This window comes from Uloborus diversus, chromosome 2, assembly GCF_026930045.1.
Source record: "Uloborus diversus isolate 005 chromosome 2, Udiv.v.3.1, whole genome shotgun sequence".
Classification (NCBI taxonomy): Eukaryota; Metazoa; Arthropoda; class Arachnida; order Araneae; family Uloboridae; genus Uloborus; species Uloborus diversus.
In genome coordinates this window covers 13,446,748-13,462,595 of record NC_072732.1, presented here as the reverse complement: position 1 = coordinate 13,462,595, position 15,848 = coordinate 13,446,748, and the positions used below count along the sequence as shown (strand labels likewise).

Here is a 15,848-nt window from a genome sequence, read left to right as displayed (position 1 = left end):
GTACTGCAATAGTATCTCTTTCGACCTTTTATTTAAATTCAGAATTAAGTGAAATATTTTCGTTCATTTATCATTTGTTGAATTAAAAGAAACGGAAGTATAATAGCGATTTCTCTATGAAAATAATGTCTCCCTCTATTTTATGCAAGATCTTCGTGCGAAAAATGAAAGTTTAAATTTTTGCTCCTTTGGATTTAAATGGTAGGGTATATATCTGTGGTGGATTTTGTATGGAACTAAAAATTAGTTCAATGTTTCCTATTTGTGTCCCTTACCTGTTCTAAGATCATTTAACAACGATTTCAGAATTTATTCATTTAAAATTTATGATTGAAACCAGAATTATCTCTTCTCTACTAATAATAATGCTGAAAGTCTGTCTGGATTTCAGCCCGGATTTCTATCTGGATCTCTGTGACGTGCATAGCGCCTAGACTGTTCGACCGATTTTCATGAAATTTGGTACAAAGTTAGTTTGTAGCATGGGGGGTCGTGCACTTTGAAGCGATTTTTCGAAAATTCGATTTTGTTTTGTTTTTTATTTCAATTTTAAGAACATTTTCCGGAGCAAAAGTATCATAAGATGGACGAGTAAATTACGAAATTATCATGACGTGGAACCGTAACATGGGAAGAGCGAATGAACATAGCCAATTGGCGAGAAATTTATCATCCATCATTTGTAAATATACCGGCGAACCAAATGACTTTTTGATTTTCTACTACGGGCAAAGCCGTGCGGGTGCCACTATTCTGAAACATAAAGTTACTGCACTCAAAACTTCTGTTTCGGTTGTTCTTTTTACCTGTTCATTTTTTAAGGAGAAAAAGAGTAGATAAAAGCATAGATATTTGAGCCACAAGATATGAAAATGCTTAAATCAGTGATTGTTTTGGTACTTCAGTTATAATACAAACGATTGACTATCGTTTGCAATTACATTTGGCTAAACAGACGAAGTGCAAAACTCTCATGTGGATCTTGGGGCACTGATAGTTTAAATTGGTATCCGCTGCGTTCCAGCATTATTTTTAATTAACCGCACCACCTCCCAATAAAAACCGAAGTAGATGAATGAAGTCCTGTCTTAATGACATTTATGCTTGAAAATCACACTTCTTCTTCTTCATCAGCACAACAGCCTGGTGCAGGCCAAGGCTTTCTCCGTCTGCTTCCTCCAGGCGGTACGACACGTTGCCAGGTTTGTCCACCTGTTCACTCTCAAAATTTCTAGGTCCTTCTCACCACTATCCAGCCACCTTGTTGCTGGTCTTCCCCTTCTCCTTGTACCCTCAATCTTCGAAAAAGTTAGCTTTTTAACCGAGTCCAGATCTACACGCCTAAATACGTGCCCCAACCATCTGATTCTGTTGGCTTTAATTACTCTTAAGATGTTGGGTTGTCTGTATTTATGGTATACTTCAAAGTTATATAAACTTCTCCAAGCATCATGTTCCTTTACTGCTCCAAAAATTGACCGAAGGATCTTTGTTTCAAAAATGAGAAGTCTCTGTTTTCCTCTGTTCTATTAATTGACCATTTCTCACTACCGTATAAAATGATCGGTCTTATGAAAATCACACTTAGCGCTTCTAAAAACAGTCGGCTATTTTGACGATTTTCTTACACTGTAAAAACGATTCAGAAACGTTCCTGGAAAATAATAGGCAGCTGATGTGCTCAATTTCCCCCAGTAACATATCTTGGAAAAACCAGGAACGTTTTCTGCTAAAAGTCAGTAACCTCTCTGAAATTGACCTTGAAACATTCTGAAGAAGTGCGAAATCTTCCCTGTTAAAGCCAGTCATGTCTCCAGAACCTTCTAGAAAGATTAAGTAGGTTTAGTGTTATTGATTAGAACCTTCCTGATTTACCAAGAAGGCTCCATAAAAATCAGAGCGACCACGGACAAGGCTATGCGAGATGGAACCAAGCATATCTCTTGCCTGCAATTCCTGCCTTGCTAAGCTGTAGCTAACCATTGACTTTTTCGCTCTCATTGGGAGCTTAGTCAATCTAGATAGGCCGTAAGCAACCTTAGGCCGATACACCTAATAAACACGCTCATTCAAACTTTAAACTGGTGGCAAAAATATTTTCTACAACAGTGAAACATCTGCACTCTTGCAACTTGAAGCGATTCAGGAAACGTTTTTGTGAAGATACTTGTTTTTACGGGGAAATAGGTGAAAACCTCTGAAATCCCGAGACGTTCCACGGAAATAACCAGTAACGTTTCGGAATTTTTTTACAGTGTAATATTGGTAAGGAAAAGAAGAGTTCAAAATAGACTCGCCAAATTCTGGGAAAATAAAGCTATTTAGAGGAATGGGGGGGGGGGGGGGTAAATTACCTTCCTCTTCGGTGAGAACTGTGATGAACTCTCCCGGATCGCTGCTCCCCATGATATTCTCGGCCTTCACTCGGAATCTGTAGGAAGTGGCGGGAAGGAGACCCCGGACGATAAGGTTCGTCTCGGTGCCCGGAACTGTCTTTTCTTTTAGCGCAGTTTCTGCGTTGTCTGGAAAAGGAAACTTTCGTTAAATTCGGGAATGAAATTAACTTTTGAACTGCAGTGGAAATTGTATGAAAATAGTTCGTGAGCCAACTGCACTTTGATTTTCCTATGAATGGCTGCATCGCTGGCACATAACATTTATTGCTGATATGTTGATGCTGATACAGAAGAAAATACAATAGAACCTCTCTATAATGGACACTAAGGGGACCAGAAAAATTGTCCCTTAAATAGAGGTGTCCCTTCTTCGGAGGTAGATGTATTGATGCATGCTGAGCACTTAACTCAGTATAATTTTGTAAAAACTAAATGCTACTAATATTCAATATAAAATGCTAAAAATAATTAATGTACACTGAATACAAATCAAAATTATTCAAATCTCAAAATTCATCTTTTTAATAATTAAACTTTGATCAAAAATTTGACAATGGTAAAGTTTTGTAGCATACAATGAACTATGTTGAAGTATTTCCTTACATGGACTTGCTTGGTTTCAGGCAATTTAAAATTCAGTAGAATTTAAATTCCATTCAGTGTTCACATTTGAAGTTTTATTTACACAAAAATATTCAAGGGTCGTTGACTATCCGTTGACTGTTAGCCTACTTGAATGTGTTGCTGAGAGGAAAAAAACTTGGATGTAAATTTAAGCAAAAATTTTACAATGTCAAAATTTTACTTGTTGAATTTGAGACACTTAAATTTTTGTAAATTCAATACTTTGTATATATTTACACATTAATTTTTGTAAGTTTTCTCTGCATTTGTCCCTTAAATAGAGTGTCCCTTATTCAGAGGCAAATACATGGATGTCCCAATTCAAAGGGACTGGGACAAGAAAACATGTCCCTTAATTAGAGGTGTCTCTTATTCGGAGTCGTCCCTTAAAGGAGGTTCTACTGTTAGAAATGATCTCTCCAGATGGCTCTTAAATGTTTTTCTTAACATTGAGTACGTAAAAATGGACACAACCTTTGTATACAAAGATATAAATAAGTTGAAACAACACGAATGAAAGTACAACTGAATAGCACATTTCAAAAAGGACCTAATTGAGGGTTTTTTAAACTTGACTGTTTCGTTTTTGATCTGTGTTTTTTTTTTTTTTGAGCGAGAAAGACATATCTGGATTCCATCCCGCTGAAAAATATTTCCTTATATATCCTTCCCACAATATCGAAAAGCTCTTACCTCACCGAGATAAAATCCTTTGGAAGACTTCTGCAGGCTTTTGAATTCTTCCATGAAGTCATTCTTCAGTGGTAGACAAATACAGATGGACACATCGGAGAAGATATTTAAGATATTTTATGAAAACATAATAACGGGATATTTTTTGCATTTTGGTATGATAGTGAATCACAAATCATGACAATGTAGCGCAATGTGAAAGAAAAGTTGTATTTTTGTTCTCTCCAAGAACATGCGTTACAAATTAATGCAATTTTATTACTTAACTCATCCAAATCCTCGAATGAGCTTCTAGGAGGACTCGTCTTAGAAAACTAAGAATCATTTTCTTTCTCAAAGTTTCCTTCAAGAATAATATTTTTCCTTGTTGTAACGTATATTGTTTTCGATAATTTTCTATACAAACACTACTTCAATTATTCAAGTGGTACAACATAAAGTCAGCTTTTTATGTGTTTTCAGTTTTAGTGTTCAGACTCTTTTTAAAGTTTGTAATTCAACAACAGCTATAAAAAGCGTTAAAAACACAACAAACAGCAGTTTCGAGGATGTCAAAACACGCATCTTTAGCAGTGCATACAAACAAAGGTTTAGTGAGTGGTGCACTCACTTATTGCATTCCTGAAGTGAATCGTGTATTTGGTAAAGACTACTTTCGCTGAAAGTGGGGGAGCACGTACAAACACTGGTAAGTGAAACCAAGTGATTAACTAGAGTGATTAAGGGGGTCCGGGACACAAAAATCGTCAAATTTCGCAATTTTTTTATCATGTGAAAAATTACTCCGTCTTTTTCTGCTTGAAAGGACGTTTAAATCTTGTTTCTATCTTAAATAGAACGAAAGATATAATTATTTTTGTTGCATGCACCTAACTAATGTGCACTTAACTTTAAAACTTTAAACGCGTTTTTCTCCATGATGCAATTTTTCCCGATTTCTTGCATTCAAACTCTTATAAGTCAGGAATCGATTCAGATAAAGTAATGTAACTTGGAGCGTATCTTTTTCAAACAGTTTATTTTAATTTTTGCTCAGCAAATTTGAAAAAAAAAAAAAAAAAACGTTTACTGCAAAAATTATGATTTTTTTAAAAAAAGTATCTTTGAATTTTTCGAAATTTTTCTTTAAATATTTTTTTTTATTTTTTATTGAATCAATATTTTTAAAATCGCTGAATAAAAATTAAAGCTTAGATATTTGTGCGTAATTTATTTTTAAAAAATTGAAAATTGATCAAGAATATTTTGAGTTATAGCAATTTAAAGCAACCCCATTTTTTTTTAAAAAAAACTTATTAAATGTAAATTTTTTTTTTCATTTTATGTTAAGATTTTGCTTATTAAATAAATGGTGAATCAGTGCAAAAAAATTTCAAAACTCTAAAGTATGCAATAAAAAAAATTTCAAAATGTGTCCCGGACCCCCTTAACTAGGTTCTAGGCAGCAAAACTAAACTAGCAATATTATTAATTCCTGCAATTTTACAACAAGTTTTTGGCTTTAAAATATTTTCTGTATTTTTTAACCTCGCATTCCATCGCTCATTCTGAGAAACTCTTTCATAAAAGAGTGGTTCACTCACTTGCTGTTGCATTCCCGAAGTGGATCGTGTATTTGGTGACAGGGCTGTTTCCGCTGAATGTCGGGGACCAGCTCAGCACCACGGATCGGCTGCTCTTCTCTTTCACGGACAGGTCACTGGGCGGAGAAGGAGGTTCTGGGGAAGAGCAGAACACATTAGTTTTCTACGAAGTACGAAAAAATACAGCATGATTACAAGTTGTATAATTCAAATAAATATTTTTACGAGTGTAGTAATTAAAAATTATTTTTATGTTTTTACATGAGTAATTTGTTGTTTGGCTAAATCTGGCAGTTGTTCCATAGATTTTCGTTAAAAATCACCTCATTTCTTGAAACATTACCTGCATGTTGAATTTGCTGCTATGTAACATAATGTAATTGGGGAGAAATTTGGGAGACATTGCCAAGTTGGCATTGGCAAATTTTTGGCTGAAGTTTTGGCCGCAAATTTTGAGAGAAATGTTGCTAAATGACACCAAGTTTTGTTGCATTTTAAAAATTAACATGTAAATAGTATTGCAATGCTAATAGCTCAGCTTACCTACTAGAACTAAGAAACAGGATATAGGCAATAGTTGCAGAAAATTACACCACAAACACTAAACAACGTTTGGGAAGAACTGGCCTATAGACTTGATGTGCCTTGGGGCGAAGGGTGCTCACATTGAGCTCTCATAAGCTCCTTTGAGTTGCTCTTTCATGTGATGCATTAATTACTAGCAGTACCTGCACGGCTTTGCCCGTAGTAGAAGATTAAAAAGGTCACTTGTTTAGCCTGTATGTTTATAAATAATGGATGATGAATTCCTCGCCAATTTGCTATGACAATTTGCTCGCCCATGTTACGGTTCCACGTTGTGATAATTTGGTAATTTCCACGTCCATGTTATGATAATTTTATCGGTAAAATATTCTTAAAATTGGTATAGGAAAAGAACAAAATTGAATTTTTGAAAAATCGCTTCGAGGTGCACACTGCACACTCCCATGCTACAAACTAATTTTGTGCCAAATTTCAAGAAAATCGGCCGAACGGTCTAGGCGCTATGCGCGTCACAGAGATCCAGACATCCTACAGACATCCTCCGGACAGAGAGACTTTCAGCTTTATTAGTAGTAAAGATAAAGATAGAGATAATTTAAAGTTTTAGGTAATAATTGCTACAAAGCTTTAACACATTTATATTTAGTTAGAAACATCCTGTATTATGACGTTGACTCTCAGGGTAGGTGTATTTTTTTAATTTTTAATTCAATCTTACTTCTTGTTAGTAAAAATTTTCGTATGTTGACAGTATCTTTTCCGCGCCTGAAAATAGGAGAACACGTTGAATAGTGCTCTTGACTGACCTTGAACTACCAACTGTATATTGGTTTCATCCGATCCGAATTCGTTGGACGCGATGCAGGTGTAGAGGGCGGAATCGGCTCGGGTTGCCTCTTGGATGATCAGCTTGGACAGCACCGACTGGGCACCGGGTTCTTCCTTGGCAGACAGTCTGCAAATCAAAAGAGAAAACCGCTCAATACATCCATCAATACATTAATTGGTACAAGCACAAGAGCCGCCGCTACACAAGTATTTACAGATTTATTTCTTCCAGTTTTTTGGAGCACTATACCGCAAATTTAACCAAAGAACCACGCGAACAGTGTAATAATGAAGTTGAAATAGATAGCAATCAAAACTTCACATTCAGAAATATTAGGCAAAATTATTTATCATAGAATTTAAAGGATTATTGATTTTCAAGGGCACTAAAGTTAGAAAAAGAGCACTAGATTTGCAAATTCCGAAAAAAAAAAATCATTCTTTTTTTGCCAACAGATTGGTGCATTTTCAACCTTAAAATTGATTTAATAGCATATTAAGTTAGAATATTCTTGGTTATTGGCGAATACAAAGTTTCAATTTGTTCCTACAATATTTTAGAAGGCTAAACTAGGTGTAGAATCAATTGCCAAAACGATGCATTTAAGGGTTGAAAATCTGGGACATTTTGGAAAACATAAAAAAAAAAAAACCTTCCTCGAGGTTGATGGAGATAAATACACGTCTAGCAAAAGTTTGAGAGCACAAAAACTAGTCTCTATATAAATGAGTTTTTTCGCATTTTGCAATATTACCACTTATTCAAATGAAACTTCAAATTTACTATAAAAAAATAGAACTTTGAAATCTTGAAAATCGAACTTTTCTTGCGATGGGGCTTTAAATGGAAATTTCAATGAGTTTGGTAGTTGGGCACTCGCTAACTATGCTATGATGTGATATGGTTTTGTTGCTCCACATTTACAAATGTTTTGGAATAATGTTTTGGATAAAATGTATTTATTAAAAATGACTGAAATAGAAAAGATGGCGATGATGTACATATGAATGTTTATGTTAAAAAGTAATACTAATAAAAACTCGAAATAAAGAAAATGATTTTGCTTCTGTTAAATTGAAGTTTTTGCAATCAAGTATTGCTCTCGAGTTTTAAAGTTTTTTCTTTTCAAAACTTAAAAAAAAAAGAACTTCATAGGTCTTTATTCTGGCACCCACACGGAAACATTTTGATTCGGTTTGACGTCATAATAGTAGTATTACCATGCTAATAACTGTATACCTCCCATCCTCTTGTCGTGCACAAAATCAACAATCTTTTGATTGGTTTGCATGTTTTATTTTATTTGTAGTTTTGAACTCTGAATAATTTGATCTTATTAACTACAAATTTAATTGCACATGAGAATTAGATTATTTATGGAAAAGTTTCCAGCGTAGTTGGTCAAAATTAGGATGCTGAGGAAAAATTACTTTATAATTTTTGTATTAGTTGTTATTGCAGTTACAACTTTTTTTCTCCCGAGCTACGTTCAAGTGGGTACCAAAAACAAAGAAAAAACCATAAATATAACTAACACATCTTGCACAATATCGAAACATATTGGTCGAAAGATATTTCTTCATGTTTGCAGAAAGAATAAGGAAGAAGTGATTGATATAAGATATTTTTGGACAAATGAAACTAAGACTTCAAAACCGGAAATAATCGGTGTCCAATTAAAAAGAGAAGAATTTCGAAAAGTTTGTGAGTTTTGCTAGATTTGTTACAATGCTAAAATTGAGACATCCTTCCACCTGTATGATCACGGGTCCTTCACAGTCGGGCAAATCAAATCTTGCTCGAAAAATTATTTCTGAACAAGTTTATGAGCACCCTATGAAACAAATTATTTGGTGTTACACTGTTTGGCAACCATGGTTTTTAGAAGAAAAAACCTTTAAATTTGTATGCGGCTTACCGTCAGAAGAAGAAGAAATTGATTTAATTGTTCTGGATGATATGATGAATAGTTTAACTCCAGAAGTATCTCAAATGTTTACTGTTGGATCTCATCACAAAAAATACAGCATAATACTCATAACGCAAAACCTTTTTCCCAGAGTAAAAGCAATGAGAGATATAAGTTTGAATACGCATTACATTGTTTTGTTTCGGAACAACAGAGATTTGTCACAAGTATCGTGTTTTGCTAGACAAGCATTTCCAGGGCAGTCGAAGTACTTTATGGATGCTTATAAAAAAGCAACGAAGGCACCTTTTAGTTATTTGTTAGTCGATGTTCACCCAAGAACGCCAGAAGAACATCGCCTCCGCGAGTCTATATTTCCTGATCGCGAAATGATTAGTTGGGTGTTTGTTCCTGCCGAAAAATGAATCGAGTAAATCGTCATGTTCATTTGTTGCATGTTCTTGCCAATGCAACTCCTACTCAGCGAAAAGCAATACTAAAAACTGCATCAGATGAGCAAATAAAAACCCTGTGTGAAATTTGTCAAAATTTACTTGCAGGAAATATACCATCGAATAAAATTAAGAAATTGTGCAGTTACAAAAGAGTTATACGTTTATTAGCTGATAGAAGAGTACCGCTTTCTCGCAAGCGTAAACTGTTCATTACGAATCGTCAAGTAGGAGGTTTCCTTCCCCTAGTTTTACCTGCTGTTTTGAGTCTCTTAGGAGGAATTGCAGGAAAAGCAATTGGCAAACGCATATAGAATTATGTCAAAAAAAATGGCATTGGTTCCTCCTGAATTGGTCTCAGAATATTATCAATTAAGCAAGCCTGAGATCCGATTAGAGGATAACATTGCTAGTGTGTTACACGAAAAACTAACATCCGATGACATTAAGGCAAAACTGTTATCAGATTTAATACCCAAATATCAGAGAGCAATGCAAACCCCTCCTCCTCGCAAACCGTTTGAGATTCCACAAGAACTGTTAACAGAACTATCACCAGATAAGACATCAGACATTTTACTCAGTGAAGTTGCAGAAAAAAAAACTAACAATTTATCTAGGAGCATAGCTTTGTCAAAATATATAGCATATGTTGTACCAAAAAGTCAAAAAAAATTCATTGTACCAATACTAGAAATCTTACGTACTAACGGTTACACTTTTAATGAACAAAGTGAATTGGAAATTAGTGGCAAACCAGAATACCGTAGCAATATAATAGATTTATTTAGTTATATGATGAAAAATGTAAAAGGTGCAAGTCCTCCTAGAGGATTTAATGCTTTTTTCGATGCTATACTAAAAAGTAACATTCCAATTGAATGGATAGGAAATAAAAATCTGCGCGAACAACTAACTTTAACAGATACAGATCCTGCCTTCAGGAAAGCAAGGTCTGATTCATCGGAAGAAAAATCCATCCCCGACATTAAAAGCACCGGAACGCAAGAAATAAATCTAAATAATACAGTACCAAAATGGGATGCATTTGAGGAGACAAGCTCACACTCATCTCAAGAAGACAAAGCTCCATTGAAATGGCAAACTTGGATAGACTAAAAAAATTGTACTTTGATCCAAAAGAACCAGGGTCTTTCGGAGGAGTAAAACGACTGTCTAAAGCAAGTGGAGTATATAAGAATATTGTACAAAAATGGCTTTCTAAACAAGATGTCTACACACTTCATCGCCCAGTTCGTTATAAATTTCAGAGACGCAAAACAATTGCATATGGAATTAATGAATTATGGCAAAGTGATTTAATTGATATGAAAAAGCTGTCTCGATTTAACAAAGGTTATCGTTACATATTAACAATAATCGATGTATTCTCTAGGTATTTGAGAGTCTTTCCTATTAAGAACAAAAAATCAAAAACAGTAGCAGAAGTTTTTCAAAAATTATTTAAAAGAACAAAACCAAATAATCTTCAAACGGATAAAGGATCTGAATTTTATAACAAAAATATGAAAGAGGTGTTAAAAAGACATAATATTCACCACTATTCAACAAAAAGTGAAGCAAAATGTGCAATTTTAGAACGCGTTCATAGAACAATCTTAGAAAGATTGTACAAAGTTTTTACTTTTCGCAACTCTTACAAATATTATGATGTTTTACCAGCATTAATTGATTCATATAATAATTCGATTCATAGCGCTCATGGATTGGCACCTTCGAAAGTAACAGCAAATGATGAACCAAAACTATATAAACGCTTATACAATTATAGTTCACTACCACAATTTCGTTTTGCAGTAGGGGATGTAGTCAGAGTATCAAAGGCTCGCAAAGTTTTTCGCAAAGGGTATTTGCCAGGATGGACAGAAGAAGTTTTTCGCATTCGTAAAAGATATCCTACAATTCCACCTACTTACGTTCTAGAAGATTTTGATGCTAAAGAAATTGAAGGAAGATTTTATAACGAAGAGTTGCAGAAAATAGATAAATCATTGAATGATTTTTGGGCAATTGAAAAAATAATTCGAACAAGAGGTAGAGGAAAAAACTACCAGCTGTTTGTCAAATGGGTTGGATTTCCTGAGTCTCAAAATTCATGGGTACAAGCTGATCAGATCGCAAAAGAATTATAATGGATCAATCAGTGAACGATTTTCATATTTTGTTACCTTCAAATGCGAGCATGAGCTACTTTCCCCATAACACTCCTGATCATTTTAAAACCAAATTAGCTCATCCAATAACGTTGAATGGTGACTGGGAATGCTGTTTGTCTGAAGTTACTTTGCCAGGAAAATATTTTACTATTCACCCCGACTATAACGACAGTTATATTATAGAAACTATTAAAGATATTGAAGATACTACGTTATTACCTGAATTTGTCATTCCGTTATATAATAAAAACTTTTCTGATTTTGTTCAGGGTGTAAACGCAAATATCAGAGCGGTTACTAAAGCTCAGATAATCTCATTTTCACTAGTAGAGAACAACACAAAACTAAAAATATCCTTAAGACCACATTGTGAATTGTTTATTTCGGCTGAAAAAGGACACAATTTTTTACGGCTTTTAAATCTCAATCCAAATGTTGATGATATTACACCAACGTACGACAAAGGAGCAACAATATCAACTCGTAAATATAATCCTCCAAATGTTGAAATGTTTAAAAATCAAGAATTTAAAATTACAGTCAAAAGACCAATATTAAAAAAAAGACACGATATCGTGCTTCGCGATATGGAAGAAAGAGATGTTTTTGATCAAATTTCAGAGAAAATTATTTATGAAACTAGAGATAATTTAGCCTTTTTTAAAAAACATGAAAATAAGGTGATTCTTCAACTGCAATCAAATGTAGAACTTACAATGAAACGTATCTCATGTCCCAAATTAATGGATGCACTAAATCTTAAAAATGAAATTCATGTAATTCGAGGTAAAAATGAATTTGAGTACTCAGAATTAATTGACAAAGCTGAAGGAGAAAGTTTTCAAATTATTGAATATGAAAGTTTTCTAGTTACTCGCAAAGAACCAAGTACATTTTATTTAAATCTTCCAAGTGGCATGTACCAAGAACCTAACGATTTTTTTAAAGAATTTCATCACATTTTTTTAAAAAAGTTATTCGATTCGAAAGTTGAATTGATTGTTCCTGAAAATACTAAAGTTATTTTTAACCAAAAGCTTTCAAATATGCTTGGATTTCTTACAAACACTTTTACAGAAGGGCGATATAAATCGGATTACATTTTGGAATTACGAGCTGGAATTACTGAAGTTTATGTTTATTGTGATATTGTTTCTTCCTCATTAGTGGGGGATGTATCAGCACCTATTTTGAAAATAATACCAATCGCTAATGAATATAAAGAACAAATTGTAAAACAATTTACAGTACCTTTATATTTTCCAGTAAAAAAACACTATTTTGATGTTATTGAGATTGAGTTAGTTACAAGTAGTGGCACTCCAATCAAATTTTTATCAGGAAAAACAAACATGGTACTTTCTTTTCGAAAGAAAATTGCATAAAATCAGCTTGCAAAGGAATGACATATTATAGATAACTTTATTAGCCATGGAGACACATGGTCAAAGACTAGATCCTCGTGAATGTATTGATTACTATTGTAATCAACAAGAAGGAAGAGGACCATATTTCGCATCAAATTATCCCATACAGAGAGGTTATGGACTATTTAGTAATTTGAAAAGATATGCAATGCCAATTATGATGAAGGCAAGTAAATATTTGGGGAAACATTTACTAACAACAGGTAGAAACGTGCTGGAGGATATGTCACGAGGTAAATCTTTTCGGGAGGCCTCACGCAATCAATTTCGCCAAGCTAGAAATGAAATTAAAGAAGATATTCTCCGCAAATTGAGAGGTGGCGGGGCCATTAAAAGAAAGAAACGCGCACAAAAACGGCAGACAAAACGGAAGAAATCTTGTGCAAAAGACGTGTTTGCAACTCTGTGAAAATGGAGAAATGTTATTGCACTAAAAGTGAATTAGATTTGTTTACATCTACTCCCATACAATTGGCAATAGATCGATCATCATTTGTGGAAATTCATCCGGTCGCATCAATTTCAGATCATAATAATAATATAGAATTTCTTTTATCTGGATTAGGTGAAAGCTACTACGATCCCTCTCATATTTTTCTGTATGTTCAAGCAAAAATTTTAAAAGCAGACGGTACAGCTTTTCTAGATGCAGATAGGTGTGGCCCTATTAATTATCTCCTAAATACAATGTTTTCCGAATGTCATGTGTCACTTAATGATCGCCAGATTTCTTCGGAAAGCAATTATGCTTACAAAGCTTACATCCAAAGCATGTTATTTCATCCAGAATCCTCTCAGAAAAACTTATTAAGCGCAGGATTATTTGAAAAAGACACTGCAGGCGAATTTGATGATGTAAGTTTGGTCGCAGCTGGAAAAAATGAGGGGTTAAAAAAGAGATGGAATAGGGTCAAAAGTGGAAAAGTGTTTGACATGTGTGGGATTCTTCATACAGATTTAGGAACTCAGTCTAAATTATTAATAAATGGAACATCAATCCGCATTCGGTTGTTGAAAGCCAAAAACGAATTTGCCTTATTATCAGCTGCAAATGATTATTATATTCAAATTGAATATATAAGTTTGTTCGTTAGAAAATGCGAAATATCAAGTTCCATTCTTGTAGCTCACGAAAAAGCTCTAGAGCAATCACTTGTTCAAATACCATTTACTCGAATTGAAATAAAAACATTTACATTAAGTTCTGGGTTAAAAAGTATCACTATACCAAATGCAGTCAACGGTGCTCTTCCATCACGCATAATATTAGGCTTAGTATCAAATTCTGCTTATACCGGAGATTTCAAGAAAAACCCTTTTAATTTTAAAAATTATAAACTGAGCCATATATTCATTACTGAAAATGGTATTCAAATTCCAAGTTCACCATATACTCCTTCTTATGGGAAAAATTTATTCGCCAGAAACTACTTAAGTTTATTCACTGATTTGACACAACACAAAACTAATATTTCTTTCAGTTCATACATGGAAAATTCATGCTTTTATTGTTTTAACCTTACTCAAGATTACTCAGCTAGTGTCCCGTTTGCAAATATAACTCGAAGTGGTGACATATCAATTCACCTAAAATTTGATGAGGATCTTCCGGAAACAGTTACTTTAATTGCATACTTGGAAATGCAAGCACTCATTGAAATAGATAAAAGCAGAAACGTCTTTACAGATTTTTAAGTAATCATGGATACGTTTGCGCTGACAAGGTTAGCTCTTAGCGATAAAAAAGTTAAATCAAACTTTGGAGGAGTGTTTGCTAACGATACGCTTCCAAAAAAAATAAAACATCATCGCTCATTTATTGTCAATACAGATCCTTCTCACTGTAAAGGGCAACACTGGCAAGCTATCTATTTTGATAGAAAGGGTCATTGCATATTTTTCTGTTCATATGGTACGCCTCCCATAGACAACGTTCGAAAATTTATTCACAATAATTCAACAAGTTTTGAATGGAACGATGATATGTTTCAACATGTATACACTTCTTCATGTGGCTTATTTTGCCTTTACTTTCTGTGGCATGTTTGTCGTGGATTATTCATTAATCGTTTAAAACCATCAAATACTTGTCAAAATGAACGAATAGTTCAAAATTTCATTCAACGATATTTCAAGCTGATAACGATTCCTCGCCCTCTGCATATTCAATATTGCCAATCTGTGGACAAAAGTATATAAAGGAGCAACATATGATGCATGTTTAGAAGAAGATCAACCATGGAAAAATTCGGATACATTCTTCGCAATTACTGTGCAGAAGGAGATTATTTATACATTCATCCTGCTTTGTTCAGTGATTTCCTCGACTGTCTTCAGAATGCTTTACAACAACAACGTCTTGATAACTCTAAAAAAGTGGTATATTTTAAAATTTTGAGCAACTGTGAAATTATTGACTTTATTCATAAAGAGTCCGCTGACGATTTATTTGGATATTGTCAGCTGCATCGAAAAAATCCACAAGAAAAATTTAAAGTATGTGCACCGAACAAAACTTTATCTTCCCATTTGTTAAACTGTATATTAACAGCCAGAGAAACAGAAAATGACGTGCCTGACAGCCCAAACTTTTCTTTACTGTACGCTTATTTTAAGTTATTGACTCCAGACGAAATTGTAAAAACTCTTCATGTTCTGTGAAAAAAAATGTAATTCTCAATTTCAAAAAGCGTAGTGAAAATAAAAGTTTAAGCTTTTGAATTTCCTACGTTCTTATGAGTGTATTGTGTAGATGATATTATCTTGCGTTTGTGATTTTTAAAAGTACAATACTTTCTTTAAAATGTTTCTAAGTGCATTGAGAAATATGTGTCAAAAATGCAATGTTATATATTTCATATAGCCTAATGATAATGAAAATTTAAAACCTTTACATCCTTTACTTGTATATTATTGTAGTATGTTCATGTTGATATATTATCTTTGTACTGATAAAAGTATTACATTTTCTGTAAAACATGTTTAGGTGCTCGTAATTGTAAAACATGTATCAATCATCCGTTTTTCTTAATTTTATGTAACCTACTGAAAATGAAAATTTAAAATTTTGTATTCTTTATTTTTTATGCGATTGTATTATGTAACTGTTAAAATCGCATGCTTGTACTTTTCAAAGCGAAACAATCTCTGTAAAATATGTTCAGATGTCTCTAAGTGTATTTATTGAGAACTAAGTATTGAAATCTCCTTTG

At 33.7% G+C, this 15,848-nt stretch overlaps 1 protein-coding gene across 1 annotated transcript in view; it reads right to left on the bottom strand.

Annotated features, from left to right (window-relative positions):
• Positions 1–15,848, bottom strand: part of LOC129217817 (cell adhesion molecule Dscam2-like) — a 234,892-nt gene that overhangs the window by 38,651 nt on the left and 180,393 nt on the right. The window contains exons 15-17 of the mRNA XM_054852155.1: positions 6,649–6,797; positions 5,297–5,431; positions 2,355–2,522 (exon numbers count right to left, since the gene is read on the bottom strand). Of these exons, the coding sequence (XP_054708130.1) occupies positions 2,355–2,522; positions 5,297–5,431; positions 6,649–6,797 (452 nt within the window). The remainder of the gene's footprint in view (positions 1–2,354; positions 2,523–5,296; positions 5,432–6,648; positions 6,798–15,848) is intronic.